At 37.8% G+C, this 27,977-nt stretch overlaps 1 protein-coding gene across 2 annotated transcripts; it reads right to left on the bottom strand.

The window, feature by feature from the left end:
• Positions 1–112: 112 nt before the first annotated feature.
• On the bottom strand, positions 113–27,977 carry LOC115751280 (calcium-transporting ATPase 10, plasma membrane-type). 2 transcript variants are annotated; one of them, XM_030689111.2, is made up of 34 exons: positions 27,644–27,977; positions 26,620–26,736; positions 26,489–26,528; positions 23,744–23,850; positions 23,528–23,659; positions 23,297–23,386; positions 22,520–22,589; positions 20,558–20,628; positions 20,391–20,474; positions 20,233–20,310; positions 20,081–20,152; positions 19,183–19,266; positions 16,747–16,829; positions 16,510–16,618; positions 16,377–16,432; positions 14,520–14,562; positions 14,351–14,434; positions 12,911–13,048; positions 12,762–12,827; positions 12,539–12,637; positions 11,609–11,719; positions 6,136–6,306; positions 5,401–5,460; positions 4,331–4,495; positions 4,137–4,253; positions 3,704–3,802; positions 2,852–2,989; positions 2,650–2,750; positions 2,427–2,472; positions 2,215–2,349; positions 1,531–1,638; positions 1,359–1,450; positions 831–928; positions 113–745 (listed from the first exon to the last, which is right to left on the bottom strand). In XM_030689111.2, exons 1-33 carry the CDS (start codon positions 27,797–27,799, stop codon positions 832–834), a joined length of 3,219 nt encoding a protein of 1,072 aa, XP_030544971.1. In that variant the 5' UTR covers positions 27,800–27,977; the 3' UTR covers positions 113–745; position 831. The 2 variants fall into 2 exon arrangements, with proteins under 2 accessions (XP_030544971.1, XP_030544973.1); XM_030689113.2 differs by having other exon boundaries at positions 113–740.

The raw sequence follows: 27,977 nt of genomic DNA, 5'->3' as shown, positions 1-27,977 counted from the left end.
GAGCTTCCTGAGCAACCCCAAGGCCGAAATGAATCAACAATTTTTCCAGGGAGAGGCCCCTATGATTTGCAAATTTCGTCTGCAAACCAATAGAAAATCACAATCTCACACGTCATGAGAATAATACATCAAAACTATGTTTTTTCCACTACCAAACCACATTTAGAAGCATTCCAAGGTCATGTCATATCCTTCCACATCACGTTTAGCTAGAAAAAAGAGAGTAGGAAAACAAAGGAAAAAACAAGCCAGCCCCAAGTTTTAGAGGTAACCACACTCTCGAATAGAAAATCCTCAAGCACAATAAAAAAATTTCTCTTGCAGAGCATAAGGTGAACATTTCTCCTAGCTCGTGTTCCAATCTTTGTGCAAATCTATTCCCATTAAAATGAACACCATTATATGTAAATTAGATAATTTGAAAGATCCAAACATTACAATATTAAGCATTTGACCAAAAGGAGCCAAACTTTCTTAAAATACGAAATTCATTCTTTATATTGAACTATTGCCTTAACTTGGGCTTCCAAATTTGTGAAGTTCTGAACACCATTATGAGCAAAATAGATATTTGAAATCTCTAATCCTTACAATATTGACTATTTGACCAAAAAGGAACCAAACTTTCTCAGATTTGGAAGTTCGTCCTTTAAAGGTATGGAAAGAGAAATGATGTGAATGATGCTTGCTTGCTAATTCACAGTCCCGTGGTAGCTCTATATGTTCTCGCCATCCATGAGCTGACCTAAAGAGCAAACCGTTACAATCTTAGACAGGCTCAAAAGAAAAAGTAAACACAAGACTCCACAACAAATTCTAAACCATCATACCTCAGGAACCTCTACAACAGCATACTATCCTGGCAAAATAGTCGCTCAGAGGAGTAGTTGGAACAGGTATCAGTTTCCCAACAATGGCAAGAGGCCAACTGATTATAAACAAGAGAAGTAAACAACACATTAGCACAAGTACAAATGGGACATGACCAAAGATTACTTACTGTCTGACCTATGTTCATCAATTGAGCAAGGTTCAATGCTCTAAAAAACATGACAAAAAATCAAAAGGAAAAAGAGATTCCATCATCGAACAAACAAAGTCAGTCAGGACCAGCCGTGAGGATATTGACTCAGGAAATTCACAACACTTCAAGCTTGGTACTAAGCCGGCCAATAAAAGAAAGGCGAGAGAAAAATCTCTCACTATTCAGGAATCAAACACACAGATCAGTTCACCAAAAAGAACGACAAGAATTTTGGACAAAGCATGAGGTACACCCAGCCATGGACAGAATAGAAAGAAGAGGAAACCAATGAATTTTTTATCCATATAAGTTGTTGAAATCTATGTCAGTTAACCTGATGAGAGCAATAATGATCGATATGAGCCACTGCTTCCAATTAAGCTTTACTGTTGAAGTAAATGTTCCAAGAAACTCGACTATAATGACCTGAAGGAATACAGAGAAAAATTGGATCATGGATTATAGAGGAACACCAAACACATCTAATAAGACAAAGCATTACTGACCTGAAGAATAAGTGTTAGACCCACTATTCCCATGAAAAGGCGGTTTCTGGTGATTCCTTTGAACACATTTAATTCATCTGGTTTCCGAGCATTAAATTCGTTGAAAATCTGCAGTTCAAATGATATGCCATTTGTCAGATGTTCAAGGTAAAAAATTTATTACCCACTTTGCAAGCAAAGAGAGCAGATCACTAAGCCTTCCTGTCCAACATGTGGAGAAAGAATGTTAATATGGATCACAAGACAACCTCGTCCTAAAAAATTGAGAATGGAAAAAAATTTCTTGAGGAAGCAGAGCTATGCATCTCCCTCGTCCAATACTCACAACACTGTAATACAAAGGAGAACAAGGGCATCCACTGTTTCCTTTTTAATTTAACTTTTAAAATCATATATGATGAAATAATTCACTATAGATCAACAGATTAGTCGGACAATCCATTTTTATGATGAAGCAGCAGGGTATGCTATTTGCTGTCTAGTCTCAGCACTGGGATGCGCCAAATGAGACAGTAAACAAAAGCACAATAGTTCTGAATAAGAGTAGCATTTTTAAGGTAAGTTTATATAACTGACTACACTAGTCACGTCAGACAAAAAGTAAAAGACAAGTGTCAAAATGGAATAACCACTCGAGCACACATTTCATCCCGCTGTTATATTGACTCAAAGAATGTCACTTACTTGGCAAAGGACAAATGCATTGAAGATCAAAGTATTTTTCACTTTGTTTGCATGATCACTGCTATCATTCTTTAGATTAAGCATGCTCCTTCCTCGAAAATTAAAGACAAGCAGGACACAAACTTGATAAACAGCCTGCGATACAAAATTTACATTTGTAACTTTTGGCAAACAATAGATGAACTTAGCAGAGGAATTTACATTGATCTTACCTGTATCAGCAAGTTCCGCCACATAATATTGGTTATGAGAGGTTCTCTGGTCATAAAAGATACAAGCATATGCATCATACTTCTTACCATGAAATGTAAACACAGAAGTTCATAATGTAACACAAAAGTTTACTGTGGAACCTCCCTCCCTCCCCCTCGCGCTCACACATACATACACAAAGCTCAACCACAGATATATCTGGTACCACCAATAACTCCTTACCTCCGACCAACAGGTGGCCTATGCATCAGGTGATCTGTAGGGGGCTCTGTAGCCAAAGCCAGTGCTCCAAGAGTGTCCATGATGAGATTGACCCAGAGAAGCTGCCAAAGAGGAAGACGGCCAAGCATAGGAGTCATACGGAGACAAATAGGTGTAGGAATAAATTAAACAATCTCTGACAGATAAGAGAGGGGAATCAAACCTGCACTGCATTTAGCGGAACATTGCCGGAGGAAACAGCAGCAACGACATTTATCACAAGAGCTGCAACATTAACTGTAAGCTGGAACTGGATGAATTTCTGGATATTTGCATACACGGATCGTCCCCACCTGACAACCTGCATGGTGTACATAATACCTAAAGATTATTTCGGGGTTGTGCGGCTGGGCCAGAGTGGCCTCCTTTACCAATGCAACGTGGTCATCTCCCTTTGCTAGAAATCTGCTTCCAGAAGAAATCGTAGAATTTCTTGGGAATCCTAAAGAACTTCAAGTTCTTAGAACTTAAACATATAAGGAACTCCCTTTAAATTTCTTTTGCATCAACAGGGTTGTCGACAAGATAGAACTCAAAATTATGAACAAGAGAAAACTAATAGCATTGTAACAACTATATCATTATCTCCATCCTCCTTATAATCCATCATATGCAACCGCATGCTGCATTCCATAAATATAAATGCATACTGCAAAAAACAAAAACGAAAAAACAAAGCACTCAAAACAGAAAAGCAAAAGCAAAAGAAAAACACAGAAAATCATGACCAAAAAGGGGCATTCGTACATCACAGCTCATGCAGTTGAGCACATATCTAAGTCTCATATGTCATCTGCTAATTCAATTACAAGAGATTAAGATAGCTCCAAAATATCAGTATATTGTTGAACCTTGGTGGAAAAGGATAACATTCATTTCCGTATTTGACCGGAAATTTTTTAGAAACTACTTTTCCCTATGCAGTGAGAGGAATTGAGATTCAAAATTTCCAGGAACATCACTCTCTGTCGGTGAGATACAAGATAATAAGCCAATAATGATGGCAAGTACAAACCTTCACAACAGAGGCAAAATCGTCATCCAAGATAATGATATCGGAGCTCTCCTTAGCAACTTCTGTCCCTTGAATTCCCATTGCAAGGCCAATATCTGCCTAAACACCATAAAAAATTTATGTCTGAACAACAATATCAGAAAGAAAATGTATCAACCTATGAATATTACACCACGAACAGGAAATGTAAATTGTATACGTAATGTTTTAATGATAACGTTACCATAAGACATTGAGATCACAACAAGGTGTACAAACCAATTTGATAACATTTATTGCACCACAGTTACTCTGACTGTCCACCTGTCAACTAGAGGATTTAGGAGCCTATGGATAAGTGAGCAGGGTCATGCCCTTAAATCCATCGAGGTGGCCAATAGCACAAATGTGGCTGGAGCATCAAAACTTTCCCATAAAAAAATTAAAAACAAACCTCATGTAGAGCAGGAGCATCATTTGTGCCATCTCCAGTGACAGCCACTACATGTCCTCGTTTCTTCAGAGCTTGCACAAGCAGAAGCTTGTCATTAGGTGAGGATCGTCCCATCACCTACATATGCAAAGTAACTATCAAATTTCATTCTACACGAGGGGAAAACAAGAGAGACCTAATTAGTCAGAACATACGGATATCTTTTCTGCAGTTTCTTCCCTTTCAAAATCAGATAAGCCACGAAAGGCTTTTCCTTCAATGAGATTAGGCTCAGTAGCATCTGCATCAGAACCTAATATCCCACATTCCAAAGCAATTGCTTTAGCAGTCTGAAGATTGTCACCTGTAACCATGCGCACCTATGCATCGAAAAAAGGATACATTTTACCAAAAAAGGCAAATTAGATGACCTAATTTTCCAGGAATCTTCTAGACTTAGGAAGGAGGCTTTGTGGATATATGTGTATCTAATTGCATAATTTCTAGCATTAAGATGAACAAGAAGTGTTTAAAAGCTTAACAGGGTAAGATGGAGCGATCTAATTATAAGGGAAAAAAGAAAATAGTTCTTTATGAATAGCAATACTCCAACTGTTTCCCCTAATATAGGGGATAACACGAAGTATCCACATGAGTCACATGTTGAAAAATATTTTGAGACTGCAGGATAATGCCCAAACACAGTAGTGGCAATAAGCCACGCTTGCTTTTAGGAGGATTAGCGGGGCATCAACAATCACCTTCAAGGTTTGTCACCAATGAAAATGACAAAGCTTTATCAGATTAGTATGAGCAACCATTACATCCCACGTATCAGTCAAGCAGACCAAAATTGTCCACGTGATCAACTTGGCAACTCAGAGTATATGGACCTGGACAAACACTTAACTCTCTCATCGAAGAGTCCAAAAGGAATATTCTGCACCTCTTATCCATCTGACAATATAAGGACTTGGCTATCTGCGGCTATCAAGGTGGAAATACCAAGATAGTACGTTGGAAACAAATGTGAATGAGAAAATATTACACCACATTTGGAAAAAAAAAAGGGGGGGAGGGGAGGGAGAGGGGTTGGAGATTTTTCGTGAGCTATACTTTTACTTATGAGAGAAAATTCATGAGCTGTACTTTTAGTTATATAACAAATATGTGCATAACACCATATCTCAGTCTTCACAGAAGTCTAGATCAAAAGAAACCATGAATGATCCATGAAAAACTTCAACATGCACAAATCTAAGATTCTAAATGAGAAAAAACGTACTTTAACACCAGATTTTTGGCATAATCGTACAGCTTCCTTTACACCAGGTCGACATGGATCCTGCAATGCAGTGAAAAATAAACAAAAAACAGAAGTTATCGGTCTGTTGTCGAAACTCTCAAAAAGTAGGAACAAACCAAATCATTTAGATGGGAAGACTCCTTGTCATGAGCCTGCTTTATAAGAAGAATCACTACTTGAAAAGCAGTGCCATTGGGAACATTATTCTTATTGTAGTTCCCCATTTAGCATCAGTTGCTATGCCAAGTCATTATAATTCGTCATGAGTGCCCTTGGAACCAGGATCACCACCTATTTTATGAACTGAAGCTATAAGCATCTATATAACGATGTAATGCTGGAGTCTTTCAACATAGGCAATCAAAGCATGGTGAAAGCGTTCATATTCCACACAAAATTGAATCTAAGGTGAAAGGAATGCAAGGGAAAAGTAACATGATGATGATGACAACAACGGTGATGATGACAATGATAACTACTGATTCATTGCACTCTACAATTGCTATAAAAATCACTTCCCATGATTTATGTTTAGATCAGAGAACATTCTCATAATCGATAACCACTAATTTTGCATACTGTAATAGCTATCAAAATCATTTTCCATGATATTTTTCTAAAACAAAGAACATTCTCATAAAAGCATTTCATGCAAATGACTCGAAGAAAACATCTGAATGAGATAGTAAGGAAACTTAACTCAAGTATACATACCTTCAAGCCAACAATAGCCAACAAAATAAGTTCATCCTCGGGCAGTGCCCACTCAGTTAATTGTTCTTCGTCGGTTGGAATGTCTTTCAAGTCATAGGTCCTATATGCAATGGCAACACAGCGCAGACTACTAGCAGCCATATCTTCAATAGCCTTCTTAAAAAGCATCATCTACAACCAGGGGTTATGATCAGGAAGTGTTATATCATACAATGGACAATTATCAGAAAGACATACACTGACAATCATTAGCATCAGTGAGAAGCACAATTAAACTTGCACATGCACTGATCTTTATTTTCTCCGTAGTTGGTGGTATGACAAGATTTACATCTCCTGCTTATATCACAAAGCTAGGGCTTGCACCTCTATTCTGAAAATCATATGGGGGAATGAATTAGAGCGATACGAGTTTAAAAAAGAATTTGGTGAAGCTTAATTGAATGTCTTCCAATTAGCGGGTAGAAATTATCTAGTTAAGAGTACTATCATCGTTTTGGATATGCAATGGTACCCTACTTCTATGCGACTTAACATACTTCCATCAAAATAGTGAGGGGAAAAGGGAAAACGAATTCACCGAAACTAGTGCAGGACTCTCTAATAAATGATCATAAGCATAATCAGATTCGAGGTCAATCACATCTTTAAACTAGCTATTAAATTTCAATGAGAAAACAGCAGTGGAGATTCCAAAAGTGAAAATTTGAGAGAAGGAAACTTGATGCAGCATGATTAATAGGCTGTTTAAGTACCTTTGGAAGCAGTGTCAAGATAGGAGTTCATAGCAATAAAGAGACTAAACTTCTTCACTTAGTTAAATTAGGAATTTGGCAAGTTTCCTTTTCTTATTTTAAGTAGGTTTCTTTTTTAGAGGTTTCCTAGTTTGATTATGTTTCTTGATTGGAGATTTCCTAATTCAAATAGGAGAATAACGTTTTTAGAGAGTCGATACAGAGGGTTATTCTTTTTTTGTAATAGAGTCGATGAATTATTGAATTTAAGAGTATTTACTTTGGGATTGTGCAACACCATTCTTTCTTAGGTGTGATGATTAGGATGTGAAGCCTAGAGATTTATTCTTGTTGCGGGGCTCTTCATCCTGCAGCACTTTGGTATCAGAGTGAAAGTTCCTACACTTTCTCACTCAATGGTGATCAACATTGAGTTGAATTCCAAAGTTGGCAAGTTGGCATCCAAGTTGTATGCATGACGTAAAGATCATAACGCTGGTTCAAGCAACAAACCAGCAAGATTGATGAACTCGCTGAGCAAATAAAAGTTGTTTGCAAAACCTAGAGAAGCAGCCAATAGAAGAAGCAATTTGCAAGACCCCTCCTCAAAAGCCAAACGTGGATGCGACACGAAATCTTCAAGTGGCAGCAGCACCACACCAATTTGAGAAGGGAGGATCAAAGCCATATGATATCTCAATCAAAGCCATATGATATCACTGGAGATATTACCAAGAAAATTGAGATCAAACCTCCTGACGTTGAAGAAAAAGTAGATCCTATCGTGTTTTCTCATTGGATAAAATCTACACGAGTACTTTGACTGGTATGACCGGAGAGATGCTCCCAAGGTCCAATTTGCAAAGATAAAGCTTTGGTTGGCTTGGCTAAAATATGGTGGCAGGGCATTGAGGTTGACATAAGAACACTGGGGCAAACAACTGTCAGCACTTGGCAAGAGACAGAAGCAAAAGTGAAAGAAAAATATGTGCCATACAAGTATTTAGAACAGATGTGCGAAAGAGCCAAAATCTTTGAAATAAAATTGTTTGCTGGATGCTGAGTACATGCAAAAATTGGATGAATTGAAGATTCGCAGCCAAGTAGTTGAAGAAGGAAGTCAATCGATGTCTCCATTTAAGGCTGGTCTACGGCCTGATATTCAACGGGGGTGGCTTAGACAGTCTCTTACAGTGTGGAACATGCAATACTTGAATTATTCTACTCCAGAGGAATAAAATCCAAGTTGGGGATCTCGCCTAAAAGCCAGTTAACAGTGATTGTCAGGAGACAAAGTCAGCTCCCTGCTAACAGTTCCAAAATTTGCTTCTTCAAGCATGAACAGAAAATTAGCTCTCAATAATCAAAGAGGAGAGAGCAGCAAGACTTGTTTCAAGTGTGGAGAAGTTGGGCACATGAGCTTTCAATGTCCAAAGACAATAAGTTGCATCTTGCAAAGTTGAAGGAGGAAGATGAGCATGGAGGCAAGGAAGACGAAAACTCATTCAATTCCTGCACTTATGAGGCTGACGATTTGGAAGATCATGAAGTTGTGGATACTTCTTTTATCTCTATTGTTTGATGAAATCTTATAGCTCATAAAGAGGAGAAAGACGATTGGAAAGAGCTTCCATTTTTCACACATTTATTAAGTGCAGCAATCAAGCTAAAAAGCTGATCATACATGGAGGAAGTTGCATGAATGTGGTCTCAGCCTCCAGATAGAATGCCTCAAACTTCCAACTACACATCCGCAGCCTTGGTGGCTCGGATTGACAACACTATTATTCCTGTGATGCCACAATGTGCCTTCTTTCAAGTAAGTGCAGAGCTTATAGTGACTCTATACTTTGTGCTGTCATCCCTATGCAAGTTGCAGATATTCTTATTGGTTGGCCTTGGCCTTTATGGTCGAAACATGAATCATAATGGAAGGAAATATACATACAGTTTCTCTTTTAGAAACAAAGTTGTCATTTTGAGAACAATGAGTTCATTTGAGGTAAAAAAATCTACGAGAAAGGATCGTTCAAGCAGGCAGCTGTTGGTAAAAGGGTGTGCTGAATTCAGAGGAAAGCTTCCTGAAAATAAAAATGAACAGATAACTCGAAGAGATATCGGGCTTGCATGCGCAGCTGCAAGCAAACTCGATGAGGGAGAGATGATGCACCATGATTAATAGACTGTTTGAATACCTTCGGAAGTAGATCAGAGTTCATAGCTAGATAATAACTAGAGTTCTTTACTTGATTAAATTAGGAATTTGGCAAGTTTCCTCTTCTTATTTTAGTAGGATTTTATAAGTAATATATTTAGAGGTTTCCTATTTCGATTTATGTTTCTTGTTTTAAGATTCCCATTTCAACTAGGAGTACAACTTTAAGAAAGTACAGGGTTCTGATTCTTTCTTTTTATTAGAGTTGATATTGCTCTGGGATTGTGCGACCACAATTCTTATCTTAGATGAGATGCTTGAAACCCTAGGTGTGAAGCTACGGGAACTTTGGATGTGAAGCCTAAAGATTTATTCATTGTTGTAGGACTCGTCGTCCTTCATCAGAACTGCTCATACAGAAAATAGAGAACAGGAAAATTACAGTTAAAAAGTTATAGTCTGTGAAATACATGGCTTGATGCATATAACTGTAAACTAATGCCATCTGCATTTGTAATCTAGATAACTTGCTGAGTTAGCTTGTTTTATTGTGTTCTTTGTAAGTTAAGAGTTCTAAAATGATCCCAAGATATCTGTAAAGAAGATCAAGGCGTTTTTCCCTTAAAAGTCAGCAACTCCTCTTCTTGTGGTAGAATTATGCAATGCTAAATCAAGTCCTATGGTTAGTGCTGAAAAATCTTATGCTTCGGCATCTAAGCACTTCAAGTAGGTGTTGTAGCAACCAGTATGCCAGCAACACTGCGCTCAACCTGAGGCCATCCAGCTTGCCACTGACAAGACAAAAAGGGCCCAGCACAAACAATAATAATAGGCGCAACTTTCTTCATTTGTCGGGTTTTGCTTGACAACAAATTGTGTAATGCAAACCTTATGTAGAACACTAAATGTGGTCAGATCATACTGGATTTAACAAGAACAGGCGTAAGCCGGACCTTACATGATCAACAGGATATTAACAACATCAGAACTGAATTTTAGCTAAGGGAACACCCGACGAGCAAGAGCTGACACCCTATAATTTTCTGACAACCCTACTAGAATTACGTGAACTTGACATGATGAAATCTAACAAATAAAACGAGATTGCATAGACTCTAGCACCACAATGGTGTGTTAGACTCCCATGCTCACGGTGGTGTGTTTGACACCCATGCTCACAGTTACCTAGAAAGTAGAAACTTGACGGCAACTTCGCACGTTCAATAATGCCGTAGACAGGGAGTCTCATGTTAGATAAGGTTCACAGTAGCCATCATTGAGAATTCACATAACCAAAATTGGCAGGCTTTGCTGAAAATCCATTCTCGTAGAGGAAACATTGCAACTTATTTTTTGGAGGATGGGGGAATGGAGCAGGATTACGAAGATGATGGTTAGAAAGTAGCTAACCCTACATCAGACAATATGCTCAGACTAGTCACTCAAAGGATATAGGGACAAGACACGGACAGAGGAGAAGATCAATGAGCTCAAAGATATGACCATGATGGACGAGCTCAATTAACAGACAACCACAACACAGCTCAACTGAGACTGACGATCAGGACTGGCCAAACAGTAATTGAGATTGATGAAGCGGCGAACCACCGAAAAACAATAGAGCTGGCAACTACCCAAAACAAAGGAGAATGCAACAGCAGCGAACAGTGTGAGGCCAACCGAGACAGCAACAGGAAAAGCATTGACAGCAAGCAGTTAACAGAGACATGCCAGCGAGGCAGACAAGGGGACAAACTGAAGACCGGAGCTTGACTTGTGACGACTCTGACAGATGTCCCTAGCAGCAAAGATACCAGCTACAAAGTCTAATGAGACAACCCCACAGCAAAAGGTCGGTGGAGACTACCAACACGAAGGTGGCAAGGAATAGCAGTTGAACAGTGATGACCCTACAACAAGCAAAAAGGATCTTGAGGGAGGATGGCAAGAAATTGAGAATGAAACCATGGACCAGGAAACTCGAGGCTGAAGCTGCAAATGATGAAATTGAGCGATGATTAAAGGATGGCAGACGAGCACATTAATGACAGGGGTTGTCCCCCCAAGCTGAACTCAGCACGACTGATCAGGCTGCAGCAGGATTTATGATAAAGTAGCCAAAAGAATTTGAAGTGGTATTGATTACTGAAAAGAGAAACTAGGGTAATTGTTTCTTCCGTTGCGTTTGGCTAGCAAAGGATTTAGGGTCTGGTTGGATTCTTCTCACTGTTGCCTAGCTCTGATACCATGTACCTTTTTAAGAACCACAAAAAGAGGAGAGAGAATAAAGGATAAACACAACCTCTTTCCTAGATGGTGGCGGAAACATTACATAAGAGCTTCTATTTATAGAGCATTCAGAGACATCCCAAAATCCTAATTGCCTTGTTTAAAACTAACCTAACACTAATTCCTAACACACCAATTATACTCAACACCAAGATTGGATTATTAGCAATCAAAAGTAAAGATCCAATGCAACACACAAGTCAGCATCTGTGTCTAGTTAGAGTATGCAAACAGAAAACAGCTATTCAACAAATACTGAAAGACATCCATGGCGTAAAGGCTTAATGTCACATACCTTTATTTCATCCAATGCAGCCACCTGATCATTCAAATCCATGTATTGGGTACACGAGGACAAGACTATTTCAGCAGCTCCTTTCCAGTGTACATGAACCTTCGAGTCCGTCTGCATACAATATATTGGAAAACAACTCAATCGTACATTAAACTGCAACTATGTCATGATGCAACATTGTGAACCTGCAGAAAAGTATCCTCGGAAAAGGACAGGAGAAAAAGGCTTAAAGTGAAATATGTAGAGAGACTGCAATCATTATTCTAGATATAAGGCATGAGGCGGTCAAAGAGAACCCGAGTTCTGTTAGATCATAAGCAAAGCAAAATACGTACAAGAAAAGACAGAATTATCAATCAGAAGCATTAAAAAAGGACACGTAATGATTAGAAAAGGAGAAACTCCGATCTCAATAGCTAGTGTTGACCATAGTGAACAAAATCTTTCAGCACACGATATCATCAGCAACATGATTGAGGAGAGAACTATCCCTCTCTTCTGCAGATTATCCAAAGTGAGGATAAGCAGGAAGCCTCCTAGTATTACAAAGAAATATTGACGCGTGAGTCAAGCTATTGAGAGAAACTTGTCCTCCTCTAGTTGTCTGCCAATACTTGAATCTATTTTTTTGAATTCTAAAGGCTTACATAGCTTTTCCAGTACAGCTGGAGCTCACTACTACTTGACTTAAGCAGCTGTCATAGTGGGTTGTGCGACAGCCCCATCATGCCAGGAGAACAATATTCTCGGTCCGACTTGAATGACTGATTTTGTTTAAGAAACCATTAGTATTTGCTAATACCTTTCAACAAACTTTAATACTATTTCATGCAACTAAAGAAGTATAAATATTATCACCTTACGTATGTCAAGAAAAACAAATTAGCATGAACATCGCTGCTGCAGATAAAAGATGAATCAACATATTACCAGCTTTAATGCGACACCCCCTCGTTTCTTCTCAGAATTAAATGGAAAAACATGAATTATTGAAGACTCCAATTGGGTTGCTTCAAAGTTCATCCCAAGCTACCAAAAAGAAAAACATTTAAAATCAATTTCAACTTCAGAATTTAACCTAATGGTTAGTGTGAAATGTAGCTCACGGCAGGAGGAGTTGCAGATATAGCATATTTAAGTTGAGATTGAAAACCTTAAGTCCCCAACGGAGGATGGCCTTCTCTGTCGGTGAGCCGGAAACCTCAACATCTTCCCCACCCTACAGATGTCAGAAAACAGATGAGAACCATGCCTCCAATGTCAAATACTCTGCCTCTGATACCTTAAGATTGTTAGACATACCTCAGGGGCGAAAACACTGCCATTGGTATTCTGTGCAATACTTTGAGTGAGTAACGAAACCATTGTTGTGGGTAGCTGTGAACTGCTATTAGGAGAGTCCATTTTCTCCCCACCAACATAAGCTTCAACCACTGTCATCTGTCAAATAATGAAGGTCCATCATCAAACAAAACCTTCTTCTTGACAACACATCTAGAGCTTATAGATTAGTTGAGAAAGATTAAGCTTGCTTTAAAATATCAATCTTGAAAACAAAAAAAATTGGGAAAGGAAATGATCCAACTGCAATCAGATATTACAAAGCAAAAGGTCGTGTCTAGATAGACTTTTATTTTTCATTGTGTGCTTAATATAAATACATGAGGACCCTACTTTGACCTTTTATTAGCCCGAAACACCATAAAACTTCTGCAATATATTGACACATAGATTTTCACGTACAATTTTTTCATAATTTTTGCAATTCGGATAATATTTAAGTTTTGATGGCAAAGTAGAAAGTCACTTTTCTCTGTTTAAAAAGTATAAACTAATAGGCCTCTAGTTTTCAGAAGTTGCACCACAAAGGGGAGAAGGAATCATCGTTCGATGCTGACCAGACAATATCTCCAATTAAAATCATAGAATTATAACATTACCAATAAACTAAGTGATTGGCCACGCTCAATCATTACTCATGGAAGCAAAAACAAATATCGGCCACAGCATAATTCATGGGTCCAAGTTTGAAGATGTCGATTCTCAGTGCTAGTTGTCGACTCGCAAGACTAGTAGTCAATTTCATGGTTGCAGAGATTTACAAGTTACTGGTCGACTTCGAAACTGCTAATCGGCCACCTACTGACTGAGGCTGTTTTAGTCGATTTCCCTGGCTGTTTGTTAATATTCTAAAGTGGCTATTCAGCTTCCAAGCTGGTGGATGAATTTAGAGAGTCTAATATTAGATATATGCATTCGGTGTTAGTTAAATTCATTAAGTTCTTGGTTGAATACATTAAGTTCTAGTTTTTATAAGTCTTTATTCTAATGTCAGTCTTAATTATGTGAATACTTCAAGAGTCATTCCGGTTTCTAGGATTCCAAGAGTTGTTTTCAATTTAGTTTTTTAGAAAAATTTCTCTATGAATAGAGGAATAATCTTATTTGCAAAACAGACAAGACTTGCATTTATATACACGTGAGATCTTCCTCAAGAAAGCGAAGTTCTTATTTCGGTTCTTTATCCAAATTTCTTTGGTGGTGAACTAAGGAGTTATTTATCCATGGTTGGTGGGTTTCTTTTAGGCCTTGGTAGTAAACTTCTCCTATCCCGAAGTCCTTCATGCTTGGCTGGTAGTGTTCCTTTAGGCCTTGGTGGTGATCATTATCAATCAAAAACTCCTATTATCACTCAAAACACATCCCCATCACGCATCACCAAGAATATGAATAAGAATGCACCTGGTTCAAAGTCAAGGTACCAGTCTTGTCACTACATATGGTCGTGGCCGATCCCATAGTCTCACAAGCAGAAAGCCTTCGCACCTGCAAGTTTACTACTTCTAGACCTCATTCCATTTTTCGTAAATGATATTCCATAAGGCAGGTTTAATTTTTCAAGAATTTGTACCAATGCCTTGTCCGCCATCATTTTCCTCATTGAATAAGCAAGTCTGCAATGTGGGAGAAGAATATATGAAACAGATGGAGAGACAGTAAAATGCGCATCATGAATCTGAGTTATTGCACAAGGAGATCAAAATGTGCCATCACCATCACACAAGCAAGCTCAGATTGAGATTGTCAGTCAAATGCAGGCATGCTTGTTTGTCAACAGGACAAGTGGACTTAGCATAGGGATACAAATGAAGACAATTAAGCAGACTTTATTTCACTTTATTCCTGAAATTAGCCATAAGTATCTTAAAATAAATCAATCCATGGTTCCGCCATCCATTGACGCATTCATGTGTTCTTAGTTAATTGGCAGAATTTCTCTAAAAATTTCATCCCTTTCTATGATTACATGTATAGTATTGACATATAATTCAAGAAATTACAATTAAGTCCACCTCCCTACAAATATACTATACTGTCCAAAATTGAAATGTTCCTTGTAAATATTTACTGCTAAACATCGTGTGCAGTGAATTTAAATCAAAACACGGGATTCATTTTTGTGTTCAAATATGTCTATCTAAATTTGACTTCCTCATAGATGCTTTTAACAACAAGTCAAGGTTATGAAAGAAGGGTAGAGCTACATTGCTAAGTTCGCACAATCTCTCTAAGCATTGTTTTTAAGGGACTAAAACGTCCTAAAGAACACTTCAAGGAATTTCATTGTTGGAATTGCTATATTTGCACTTCTCTATTGAAGTGCAAGTATGTCTTCCCTACAAATCGAAAGGATAATCTCTGTTCCCTACAACCGTGCAGAAATACATATATATTGCCTCGCACATTTCGAGTGTAAACACACCTTGGGTTAAAAGGAGCATGAAAAGATCAAAAAAAGACAAACGAGAAAAAAAGGACACATATGGCGCACCTAGAACTTACAGAAGACTTCATAAAGTGTAGACTAATGCATATTCATAAAGCCAATTTAATGAGATATGGCTAAGCCAGTTGTTGTGAACCCTCTCCCCCTTTGTTTCTCTCTTCCACTTTCAACAAAATAAAAAGAACAAAGAAAAGTACCAACATCAAATATGGTCTGTTCTAGATCAATTCCTATTGACCTGGCAAATGTTCTGAGCAAGTTGAACATTCAGACAAAGCTAAGCAATTTTGGTCCTTCCTTTTAAGCCCGCACGTTATATAGTTCCAAAGAAGAGAGAGTTCAGCATCTAGTTATCTAGACTTGGACAAACTAGCTCCAAGGGCTAGAAAGAAACTGAATGGCTGAGGAGCTTTTCTTACAAGGAACGATATGGGTCCCTTTATTTGGACTTCTACCTTTTACTTCCAATTTTCCCTCAAATACTTTGAAAACAAAAATATAAATAAATAAGCTTCAGAAATTTAACGAAAGAATTATATATAATTCGACATGTCGAGATTCGTTCATTCTGAATGGTTATAGACTTTTCATATTAAATAAAAGTCAAACTATGAGAGCACATTATGCGGAAAAGAACAAAGTTGACAGTTCAAAGGAGTGTCACTCCAAACAGATTGAAAATGCCAAACTGAAAAAGGAAAAAAATGGAGACAAATTTGCTGCCACAACTTGGCCAATCCACAAGACGGCAACAGATAGAAGTCAAGCCAATTGCTCAAGGGACACGGCTGACACTGCACTATGGGGTCCGTGACAAGTCATGCAAACATAACCAATTCAGACCTTGTGCACCAATTCGAGTTATATAAAATACAAAGTGAAAAAATAAACAATCTAGCACTATAGTGCTCCTTAACTATATTGAGTACAATTTTTAGAGAAATGAAACCAGAAGAAACAAGTTTGGTTGAAAGTGCTTACGTCAATGTAACAGCTAAAGGAAGCCCTTCGGGCACTGCAACCACCACAATTGTGACCTGGCATTCCATTGTCAGTTATGACAAAGGAACAAGAAAGGAAAATTTGGTTGTACAAATGCAAAAGAGGCACCTACAGCAATCGTGAAAATTTTGATGGCTCCATCAACAGCTTTACTAACACTAGTCTTCCCTGCCTTAAACTGACGACTGCCATCCGAATTTTTTGTATGGCCAGTAAAGTATCTGCACATATACAGGTTGATAACCCAAATAAATTCCATCTCCGTGCGCACATATGCACTTGAGTATGCATGCTGTGTGTGTGAGAGAGAGAGAGAGAGAGAAAGGATCATCAACTAAATGGTACTTGCCTTGCCAAAAGTACAATCAAAACTGCTACAGCTACAGTCAGCCCAACAATCCCAATAAATGTAGCGACCCCATTTAAGCGTACCTATTCATGAATAGTCAACCTTATTCAGTGTGAGTAAATTAAAAAAGGACATTATTGAGCCAAAACACATACAAGCACATGCTCATAGACAAGCACAAAAATTATATCAGATGAATATGGAACCCAGTCACAATCACTCTCTTCTTCACTCTTTGACTGGATGGATCTCACACCTAAACCCTATCCTATCACAATGACAAAAGAGTGCTGCTCATTCACCTGTTTCCCCTGACTCCAGAATATGACAGACCAATCCGTGATGACAAACTAACCTCTTTCCATAAACTTCCTACCCTAGATGATGTCCTAATCAAGAAAGCAACCTTGGTTCCAGCACTTCCTCCAAAATATTTCCAGGGAAATTACAGGTAATACCTCCTTCTGGGCCAATGTAAATAAGATTTCATGGTGAAAGCTGTATCACGTTAAATCTATCAAACATTAGGTTGTCTTTTATTGGTAAAAATAAATTCTCTTTGAGACACCAAGGAAGTGTCAATCCAATTACAAGAAGAGCTAAAAGCCGAAAGAAAGCTCATTGATGAGATGAGGAATCCAGTCAATCAAAAGATGATATGTAGTTAGATTTGTTCCAACTACCGATAATGAGCTTCCTCAGTAAATGTAAGAGAGGGTAATTTATCTAATTAATTTAATTCAAAATTGAATATTATTTTTAGATAAAAATAAATAGAAATACAGTGTGTCATTGCAAATTTTTTTGTTTCACTATTTGTAGAGCTTTACCATTCACTCATGGCATCGCAGTTTATAATGGAACAAATTTGGAAAAGAGTCCAGGTAACATGCTAAAATCTAACTCCGTTGCCAAGTCCCACTTGAGAAAAGTGCCCTCACAAAATTCATTCCACGCTTTCATTTCCATTTCCACTTTTCCAGAGACTTATCCCATGAGGATAATGAGTTTTTCACAGTAAGCCAAGCACTGCCCACTTTCAAATAAAAGCTGCTTTCCACAAGCTTATACTTCACCAGGTACATAAAAATTTGCATAATTTCTGGTCAGACTTCCTAAATCCATCTTTCTGCATATCATCGTCAATAGCATGCCAGTTAACCAAACGAAACTAATTTCACAATCATCTTCCCATAGAAGGTCCATTACTCTCCCGCTTTTGCGCAACTGAAGATAGAAAAAGGATATAAAGAGAACTGAAGGAAGATTAGATGACAAACTCTCAATCAATGTTGATCCTCCCGTGGCCGGGGCAACAAACAAACAAATCTGATCTTCAGACATGTTCTTCCTTTATGGTATCACCAAAATGCCGTTCCAAACCAAAAGTTTTGCCCAGATAACCAAAGTAAGACCCATCAGTTCGTTGGCACTGAACCAATATTACAACCCAAACAAGGATCTCAAGAATCTTAGTTGATCACCTTCCATCACTAGCAAATTAGAGATAAAGGATTTGAACAAGGCTGATATCACTCAGTTCAACCTTGAACCAGCCAAATGTCTCATTTCTACTGCTTTCAGATCTTGTTAAGAACTTTCTCGACAATAACAAAGGAAAAGGTGAATCGGATATTACAAAAGCTACCACCAAAGTATTCCAGAACCTGATCCTGCTACACAGTACCCAAGCACTCATAGCAAATAATCCATTTTCTAAATCTGATAAGTGAATGATTCCAGGAATACTAGCCTTGACCCAGCTACACCGTACCCAAGCGCTCCTTAGCAATGGCATCCTCAATATATCCCCCACAGAAACATTTGGATAGAAAAAATAATCTTTCTTAATTGCAATAGGGGGAATGATCTTTGCATAACAGTATAGATTTCAAGCCAAAACCCTAGAGATAACAATATATGAATGATACCAATCCTCAGCACTTGTCACATTCGGAAACAATGCACTAACAGAAGCATTCAGTCTTTTCTCCAAAAAAAAAATAGAATTATTTGAAAACAGCTTCTCTAAGCAAAGCCTAGCACACTTTCATAACTCCGATTGTCAAAAGTCAAATACAAGAGCTTTGTCTCCATATTTCAAAGGCAACTTAACTTTCTTAGCTAATCTTTGTCTTCTTGAATGCAATCCATCATGTCAAGTTTTCACCTCCACATCTCCAATCCAACCTCTGCCTTATCATAGCAAATAAACTTCAATTTATCCCATAATCTCATTATTCACTAAAACAGACACCTTCTAATTTTCAGATACCAAGGCAATTCATTGAATTTTATCAATTTATCTTTCAAGACTTTAAATGCTTGCCAACACAAAACTTGGAGGAAAAACAGAGAAACTACTTCACCAATCAACATTTTCACATAAAGTAGGCAGAATTAAAAAAATAAGCTCAAGATAAATTAGAGAAGGACCTGCAACGGTGTCTCTTCACCAGTGTCTTCTGAAATACTGGCCATAAGCATCCCCCATTCGGTATTAATTCCAACGCTCGTTACCTAGAACAAAGAAGATATCATAGACAATCTGAACATTAAGTAAGGGAACAACACGTGCTTGTGTCCGTGCATGTGAGAAACAGCAATCACTTTCTCTAGTTCAGTAAAAACTTGACAATATGCAAATATTAGAAACAATCTTCACTACTAATGTGTGCAACTAAAGCTACTTTAAGAAATAAGCTGCCTGTGGAAAATAATGAATACTACCTGACCAAAGACACTACCATGTACAATTAAATATCACCCAGAAAGCATATGCAAGAAAATACAGCAGAAAGGACAGTCTAATAATTGACTTGGAGCTTAACTATATTTCCATACTCCCACTGGCGTTGCTTGCACTAAACAATTTACCAAATTCTATTGTTTTGAACTCTTGATATCATAAGTCATAAACCTTTTTATAAACATAAGAAAGGACATTCAGATGCAAAATTTATGGGAACATCTTAAAACACAATGCACAAATCGTCAGTCAATCAACAGCACTTAATTTCGTACCAATGTAAACAACATCAAATAAAGTGGAAGGGCATGACAATGTTTTTGCAGCCAACAGCACCCACTAAAATGGATATGTTTGTTGTACATCTCAAGAATTGGCAGTCAACAATGAGGGAGCATAATGGGGGACTATTACAATCACAGGGCAAGTGAAGGGAGCAACTGGACTGAACCCAATCCACTTTATAGAGGTGTATTTATTATGCACTTTAACTACTAACATGAGTCTCCAAAGATGTCACAGAAATGATTTATTACGTCAAAGAAGAACACAAAACAAAAGAAACTGCAAAAAAATTAATTTTACCAGCATGGTACCACTACCATCAGCAACTTTGCATCCAGACATTAGAAAAGGATGCCTCAAATCTTTATGAACCTGTAAAAAGATAAATAAATGACAAGTTACTAATCAAATTGCTTAATATAAAAATCAGAAAAACCAGCAGTAAGCCATACAATTTTGCTCTCTCCAGTCATGCTAGATTCATCGATTGCAAGAGAATGACCAGAAACCAAAACTCCATCAGCGGGTACCTAAGGATGATCAAGTGAAAATCAGGTTGAAATACTTCCAAACTCACAGTAGAAATCTCAAAGAAGATGAAGCAGCTTACCTGATCGCCAATATTAAGGGGTACAATGTCACCAACAACTATATCATATATTGAAACTTCAACTCTTCGACCACCTCTGACAACCTACAATTATGTTCCACTATATTGAAACCAAGAGAAAAAAAAGCATACATTCACAAACAGCAAACTAAGTGTAACTAGCATACCTCCATGTGAATGTTTCTCTTTTCTTCATTTAAGTTCTGAAATTGAAGGGACTGCCTATAGTCACTTATAGCTGCAAAGTATTCGCAAAAGTATTAAAGACCGTTTTAGATAAACTACTTTTTTATATCATTCAGGTATCACATACTTTCGTTAAAAAACTCCCAAGGGTATATTGGAGCAGAACTTAGTCTAAACATCATTTGTTCTGTCAGACCGTAAATATTAAACAATTCTTCCCTCTAACAACTACAAAAAGCACTCGCCTAAGCATTCAAGCGAGGTGGCGAAGCACAACTCAGTGCTTTGCGTGGTCTTAGGAAAAGTGCCATCGCCTAGCAGCCACCTAGATGTGCACTACAAGGTGCTGTGCTTCACTGCTGAGCAATGCCTCTGTAAAGTAGATCCTTTTAACTAAAGCTTTACACTTTCGAGATTTTCATCCTTGTTCTAATAAAAGTAAAGGAAATGGGGGATAATAGTTTCATAAAGAGGCTAATAAAATGTTTTAAAATAAGAGAAGTGGTTGAATACATTTGTCTTTGGGCAGAAAAAATTGAGAAGCTTTTATGTTACTCCTTTCTCTCTTGGTTAGTCTCTACTTCAGAGTATATGTACAGCATTGTTGCAGAATTTTTACCCTCCCTCCCTCTCTCTCTCCCTCTCTCTCCAAAAATTCTAATAACAATCAGATATACCAGAAAAGTTGAATATATATTTTAACCATCTGACATCATGTGAATTAATAGTTTCAAATGTATTAAACAATGCGACAACGTATATATTTTAAGTACCAAAAGTACAAAGAAAGCAGAATTTACCAATAACCAAAATTGTATCTTTAAAACGTCAAGGCCAAAATTAGCACCAAGCACCGCAGGCATTGCAAAGTCACAGCGCCTAGAGCGCCTCGAGTTTCAACAACATTGGTTGATAGCGGTCCACCAAAATCTCACTTGATATCAAAGCAAAACATCACGAGTTCAAATCTTATAGGTCCTTATTTGACCCCCAATTATATATTTTCACGCTTCAATCGTAGGCCAAAGTTCAACCCCAAGTGAGAGGGAGTGTTAGAACATTTTAAATTTTAAACATGCCTTTATCAAACAGCTTAAGGCTTTAGAATAGTTGACAATGATCCCACAAAACTCTACAAAATCATCATAGAATTAGAGACACATGAACAAGTCATAGACATGAAGTTAGAGAGATTTTAAGTTTTAATAGTTGTCAATTGTCCTACATAATTTCACAAATTCATGACAAGAATTAGACGCACATTGACAAGTCCTAGACATGAAGGTAGAGAAAGACTTTTTGAAATATGAAAAACATTGGCAAATCATCACTCTAAGCATCATGTACAAGACAGCTGGGGAAACAAGCAAATAAGAAGCAATTTTCTTGCTATTCCTTTAACAATGCATTAGTTAAATCAGCCTGGAGTAGATTTGGGTTCAAACTACTAGCTAGGTAAACCTAGATAGATCCGATCAAACACCTCAAATTCTCCTTTCACCAACTACAGATGTTCTCTCAATCAATCAATCAATCAATCTCTGCTGAAGTCCGCAAGTTGTCTTCCCACAATTAGACGGCTCTCTCCCTCTCTATCTCTATATAACCTGACTTTTTTTCGTCTGTGCAGTAGTTCATACGAAAAAAAAAAAATTTTTTTTTTTGGGTCAGATCGTAAGATAAATTCACAAGGCTATTAGCATTACTAAGGAAAACTAACACCAAAACAATATTGTCCCTGCTGATCCTAGTAACAAACCTAATGTACCATCTCGTATGACCATCATTCAAATGCCCATGAAAATCGAAATCGAGATAACTACTTTCCAAGATGAAAGAGTACAGAGCTGTCATGAAACATTATTAACAAGTTTTAGCAATTGTGAAGATCATAGGGAAAAATAGATGTATACACCAACTACAAACACCAGAAAAAATCATACCAGTAACAACAATCACGAGGAGAACTGCAAAAGCAATGCTCACACCGTCATACCATCCTTCTTTGATACCCTAGATAGAAATAGTAAGCACAAATAAATAATTCAACATCACAGATAACACAGATAATTGATTAGACTTCAGGGGCTTCTCCAAAAGATAGGGGAAAATAGAGCAAAAGAACAAATAGAGCAACAATCAATAGCATAAACTAACAAAACACTGTGGGGCCATCAGCGGAGACTGACTACTCATCTTGCGCAATGTCATTTACTTTTCAAATGGTGAACAAACACCAGCAATATGTGACAGAAATTTTGAGAATAAAATAACCCATGCTGACTTAGTCTCTGAGTAATGAAAAATTACAACAAAGCCAATAGTCCCACAATTGTTAAGAACTGTTGCGCCCAGTGAAATTATACTTGTGGTCATGATTGGTAAAGAATCAAAAGTCATGGTACATGACAAGGTCTTACTCTATTAATAGCAGGCTAGCAGCACAAACATTGAAACTACAACAAAACTTACAATCTATCTCGATTGACTTTTGCATTTTCCTATTTGCTTAATCCAAATCTTGCTCACTTTTGACTTTTCCTAAATCCGAAACACTTGAAACTTTCACAACATACCGACATTGACACATAGATTCATATATAATATTTTAAGTGTTGGTAGAAAAGCAGAAAAATACTTTTTGATTTTTCTAAAATGTAAAGATAAATATACCCTTAGTCAATTTGATTGTTTGAATTAATATGTTTTCTCCAGCCTACCTCTGTCTTTATACCCAGCACCAGAGAAGCCACTGCAGCAATGATTAGTATAATCAAGGTAAGATCTTGCCAAGCTTCCCAGAGGAACATCTGAGTAGACCCAAAAGTGGGGGACAAAACAATGAAGAAAACCATTAGCACATAATTTCCATCTTCAATGAGAAGCTTCAGCAACTTTGTGTGGATACATACTACATACAGATTACTAGACACGTATACAGAACTACTTACCCAAAAACTTCTTCCTTTTTTATGAGGATACGTGTTTGACCCAAATGCATTCCTTCGTGCATGTAAATCAGCATCATCACCACAAATACCTTTCTCTAAGTTTGTTTTTAATAAATTTGACAGCTGCTTAACCTGAAGCAAAAGTAGCAAACATTAAGAAGACGATATTTAATTCTTCACAAACCTAACGAAAATGACATATTTTAGGCTATTTACCCCCCCATATTCCTCAAATGCAGAATAATTATGATCTTTTGTCATCAAAACAAGTTGATCTTGACTGATTCCAAAATCACCACTTGGGATTGGGGATTTTGCAGTTCCTGCCATTAGCACCCATGAGTTCACAAGCATTCAACATAAGAGTAAGAGTGAAATAAGAAACTTCTAGCTGTCCAAACATGGAATGAAAGAAAATTGATCTCTTAGTTCTTTTGCAACAAAAAGAAAAAGACAAGACATATGACTCAATTCAGGTTTGCATTCATCTTCAAATATATGCTGACATCATTAAGACACCAATTGTGCCATAATGATAAGGGAGGCAAGCAGCGTGACCAAGGATATCATTTAAGAAAATGAGCTGAAGAAAAGAGAGAATTACTGTAAAGATTGACCCAGTGTATGTAGAAGGAAAACCAACGATGAGAAACCAACAACGTGTCTTTTATAAAGAAAAAGGTAGACTAAGAAGCTGTTTAACAGAAAGAACAATAAACCAGAGTGACTAGCAAGAGCAGGGGGTGAGCGCGGATAGGATGCCACTCAGGCATTCCCCTCTCCAACAAGTCCAATAACATTCCCCCCACACAAACACAGGTTTATGTCAACTTCAGGAACTAGTGGATGAAAACCTAAAAGCTCGCATCTATAAATAGCCCCAGCTCATTCTGACACCTTCTGTTTTCTAGTAGCATAAACTGAGAAAAGAAAAACTCAAATCCAAATGCTCATAACATGACAATTTCACCTTTTCTTTTGATAGGTAAAAGCACAATAACTATAGGGCAGCAAGGGAGTGCAAATCTGGAGCTCAAGACACCAAAAACAAAAAGCTCAATTATGGGGAGACACTTAACATTGATACAGTCAAAGTAAAAGAACCAAGGCAAGAAACGCTGACTGCGAACTAAAGTAATTCATTGTAAGGCTCTGAGCTTCTTTTTCCTGACTAAACAAAGCAATATAAAAGCTTCAAATTCCAGATAGGTTGATTTATTGAGGAGCTCAAACTTTTAAGGAGAAACATACCCAGACAATTAACACCTCCCATTACCGTGCTTTGGAACACAATCAGTGAGCAGAATGATAACTACTAGATACTCAAACAAAGACCCATTGTTCAATGAGAATCTCATTAAGTTGCTATGTGGTCAGCTGTTTACATCAACAGGCAAAAATCTACTACAGTTTAATTAATTGAGGCCTCGGCAATTACACCTACGCAATCCAAAGCTATACATTACACAAATTCAGTTAGTCAAGTTGAGAACAAAATGCCACATTGGATGAGGGATAAGACCTTGAGATACCAGGAGAGGAATGCTTTCTCATAAGTAGCTTCTCAAGATCATAATGAGAACAGAGATGTCAAGGTTAATTTGCCAGAGCATCTACAGGCTAGAGGAGTGATGTCCTCTGAAGAATATAAGCAAAGCAAACAATATCTCTCAGTTCATCCTCTAGATATGGAGATAGCCTTTCCATTAATGTGTTATATGGTCCTTTGAAGTTTCTCCTTCTAACCCCACACAAGAAGACTAAAATCTTCAGTTTATTAATTGAACAGCTAGCCTGCTTGAGCTCTCCTTCATCAGAATCTGCTTTTTCACCCAGAGCCAGTGATGTATCGGACAAAAATCCATTGGAAGTCGCAAAATCTTGACATAGACTTACTGGTGAAATTGAGTACCAATTACCATCATTCCAGATATTGCCTAACAAACCACGATTCACACCCACAACGTACATATGTCTAAATAGTTCTAAAAAGATGTACTGCAACCACAGCATACTTTAAAGATTTTAGTACACAATCGCATATATAATGATGTTCAATCTGACAAATAACTCGGTCAAATTAAACATCAATTAGCACCATCTAACAAAGATAAAGGCCATATAATTCCACAGATCCATGTCTAAGTGATGCCTATATCAATGTGGCTTCATTAAAGCAAGGAGCTTTAAAATAAAAATCTTTCAACCACACCCAACACAGGAATCTCAAGACTCACTAGGTTCATATCGATTCCTCACTAAACCAACAGAGGATCACTGCACGCAGAAATATCTCTCAAGCTCTCTGTACTTTCAAACTGCGCTAAATTTTGATAATGTTTATATCAACATCAAACAGTAAGACAAGGATTCTTGTCCTCATTAGCATAAGAGGCGTTCAGAAATTGTTGATCCCCCAGGAGTCTGCTATGTAAACACAAGTCCACTAGTTATACTTGGAGTACCTTCTAAGATTGCTATTGCTTCTTAGGAGGATCTCAGAATAGTCAACATTCGGCACAACAAACAAAGCATGATGAAATATGAGCAATTGTCTTCATTTAAACCATCTTATTCATTTCCATTCTCAAGCATGCTTGGAATAACCCAAAGGCAATGCTTAAGATCTAAAGAATTTGCTCTTCACAAATTAATCTTCGCAGCAGTTATCCATCAAAATTCTAACAAAAATATGGCAATCCTTGACCAAAAAAAATATAAGCTATAAACAAAATCTAATAACCACAAAATTTGCCATTGTTAGAACTTCATAACCATGAATCTTTCTTTTTCGCTTATACTTCAATCTACAACCAACACTAAGTAGGAAAATGTATCAATAATCAAACATGGGACAAGCACCAACAGTAGCAAGAAGATATCAATGAACTTCCATGAAACATCTATCATCAACTCCAACGTAATTGCTGTGACTCAAGGAGAAGTAAAGGTGCAAAGTACCATTAACATGTTCACCAGCAGCTTGAAAGAGATGCGCAGCCTAATTCCAAGGAAAAAAAAAACTCCAAATTATTACTTATATCGCAGGAACGGCACAAAACTATCAAAGTCATTCATGGAGAAATTTGTACTCGTAGGGCTTGAACATTGGCTCTAATTTTCCTCAGCGTTTGCTTTTTCTCTTCCTCTTTCTTCAAGTCTAGGGTGTATCGAAAGCGGCGAGAAGCATTCAGAACAAGTGCTGCTTGCTGCATTAGACATTCAACCAATTTGTATTTAACAATTGCTTGACGGCAAATTAGGAGTGTAGTACAAAAGAATAGCCCAAAAAAAAAGGCAGAACAGAAAAAAGAAAATCATATGCATCAATGAATCAGCCTCGGGAATAGAAATAAGCTTGTGAAGAAGAACCAGTTAAAACAAACAATCAATCAGGCGTCACATATCACATTTCATTACACAACATGACATGTGCATACTGCATATATGTGCTTTAACTAATACAACAGCATTAAGGAGCTTTGCCTTTCCCAATAAAGTGATCAATCACAAGTCAACGAGTGTAAGACAATAAATCTTGTGCATATCATAGACATTTGGTTGATTAGACAAGTCTTTTTCAAGCAAAAAGTAACTTACTGATTTTCCAGCCAAAACTTTAAAATATTATTCAGACTACAAAGCATCATCAAATACAGAAGTCTATATGATTCGCTGTGTCGACTTAGTATATTTTTCAAAGGTCGCAAGTGTTTTACACCAAATCAAAATCAAAATCAAAATCATCGCACAATTTGGAAAAAAGAAAAACATTAAAACTAGAAGGCACTGCAAACATACCCCTGCTCAAGGTATCAATTAAGTCACCACATACCCCTGCTGGTAGCTTTCTATCTACCACTACCTTTTTAAAAATCCACCAAAGTCTCTATAGCAGCTATCCAAAGAAGTACATAGGTTTCGCCATGTAAATGCTCCGTCATCACACAATTGGCTGAGTCCCAGTAGTCAAGTTGTAACGACTTAATGAAAACCTCAGTCCCAGAAACAGGAACAAGAGCAAAGCAACAGGCACATCAATTCTGTAACTCGACCTCCTAACACACGAATTCCCCATTCCCCGAATACGAGGGCAGAATGCAGAGAGTACCGTACCCGCCAGCGCTTGAGGCGATCAACCGGAGCGTTCTTCGTGCTGGTGATGTCGAACGGGTCCAAGGACGACCCGCCGCCGAAATCGCCGGAGGTTCCGCCTCCGGCCTCCACATCGCGTCGCCTCCGGTGAGGCGAACCCCGGGATGGGTAGGCCATTTGTATCTGTAGAATTTGTCGCAGGAGAGATGGCACCGTCAGACGCTCGCAGTGTCGTCGAGCACACGACCATAACAACAGCACAAGCACGTATCGCGGACTCGACTCGAGATGAAGAACTCGCGCAGGACTTCACTTCGCGCGACTGGACCGGGAAAGAAAAGACATTTGGGGGAAA

The sequence above is a fragment of the Rhodamnia argentea genome, chromosome 4 (assembly GCF_020921035.1).
Source record: "Rhodamnia argentea isolate NSW1041297 chromosome 4, ASM2092103v1, whole genome shotgun sequence".
NCBI classification, from domain to species: Eukaryota; Viridiplantae; Streptophyta; class Magnoliopsida; order Myrtales; family Myrtaceae; genus Rhodamnia; species Rhodamnia argentea.
Note: the sequence above shows the minus strand (reverse complement) of the source record. Positions and strands in the feature narration are given on the sequence as shown.

Coding starts and splice junctions, on each gene's coding strand:
- LOC115751280 (XM_030689111.2), bottom strand. CDS start 27,799: ATGGCCTACCCATCCCGGGGTTCGCCTCACCGGAGGCGACGCGATGTG. Junction 23,660..23,743: donor CATTTGAGGAATATGGGGGG/GTAAATAGCCTA, acceptor CTTTTGCTTCAG/GTTAAGCAGCTGTCAAATTT. Junction 20,153..20,232: donor TGACTGGAGAGAGCAAAATT/GTATGGCTTACT, acceptor ATCTTTTTACAG/GTTCATAAAGATTTGAGGCA.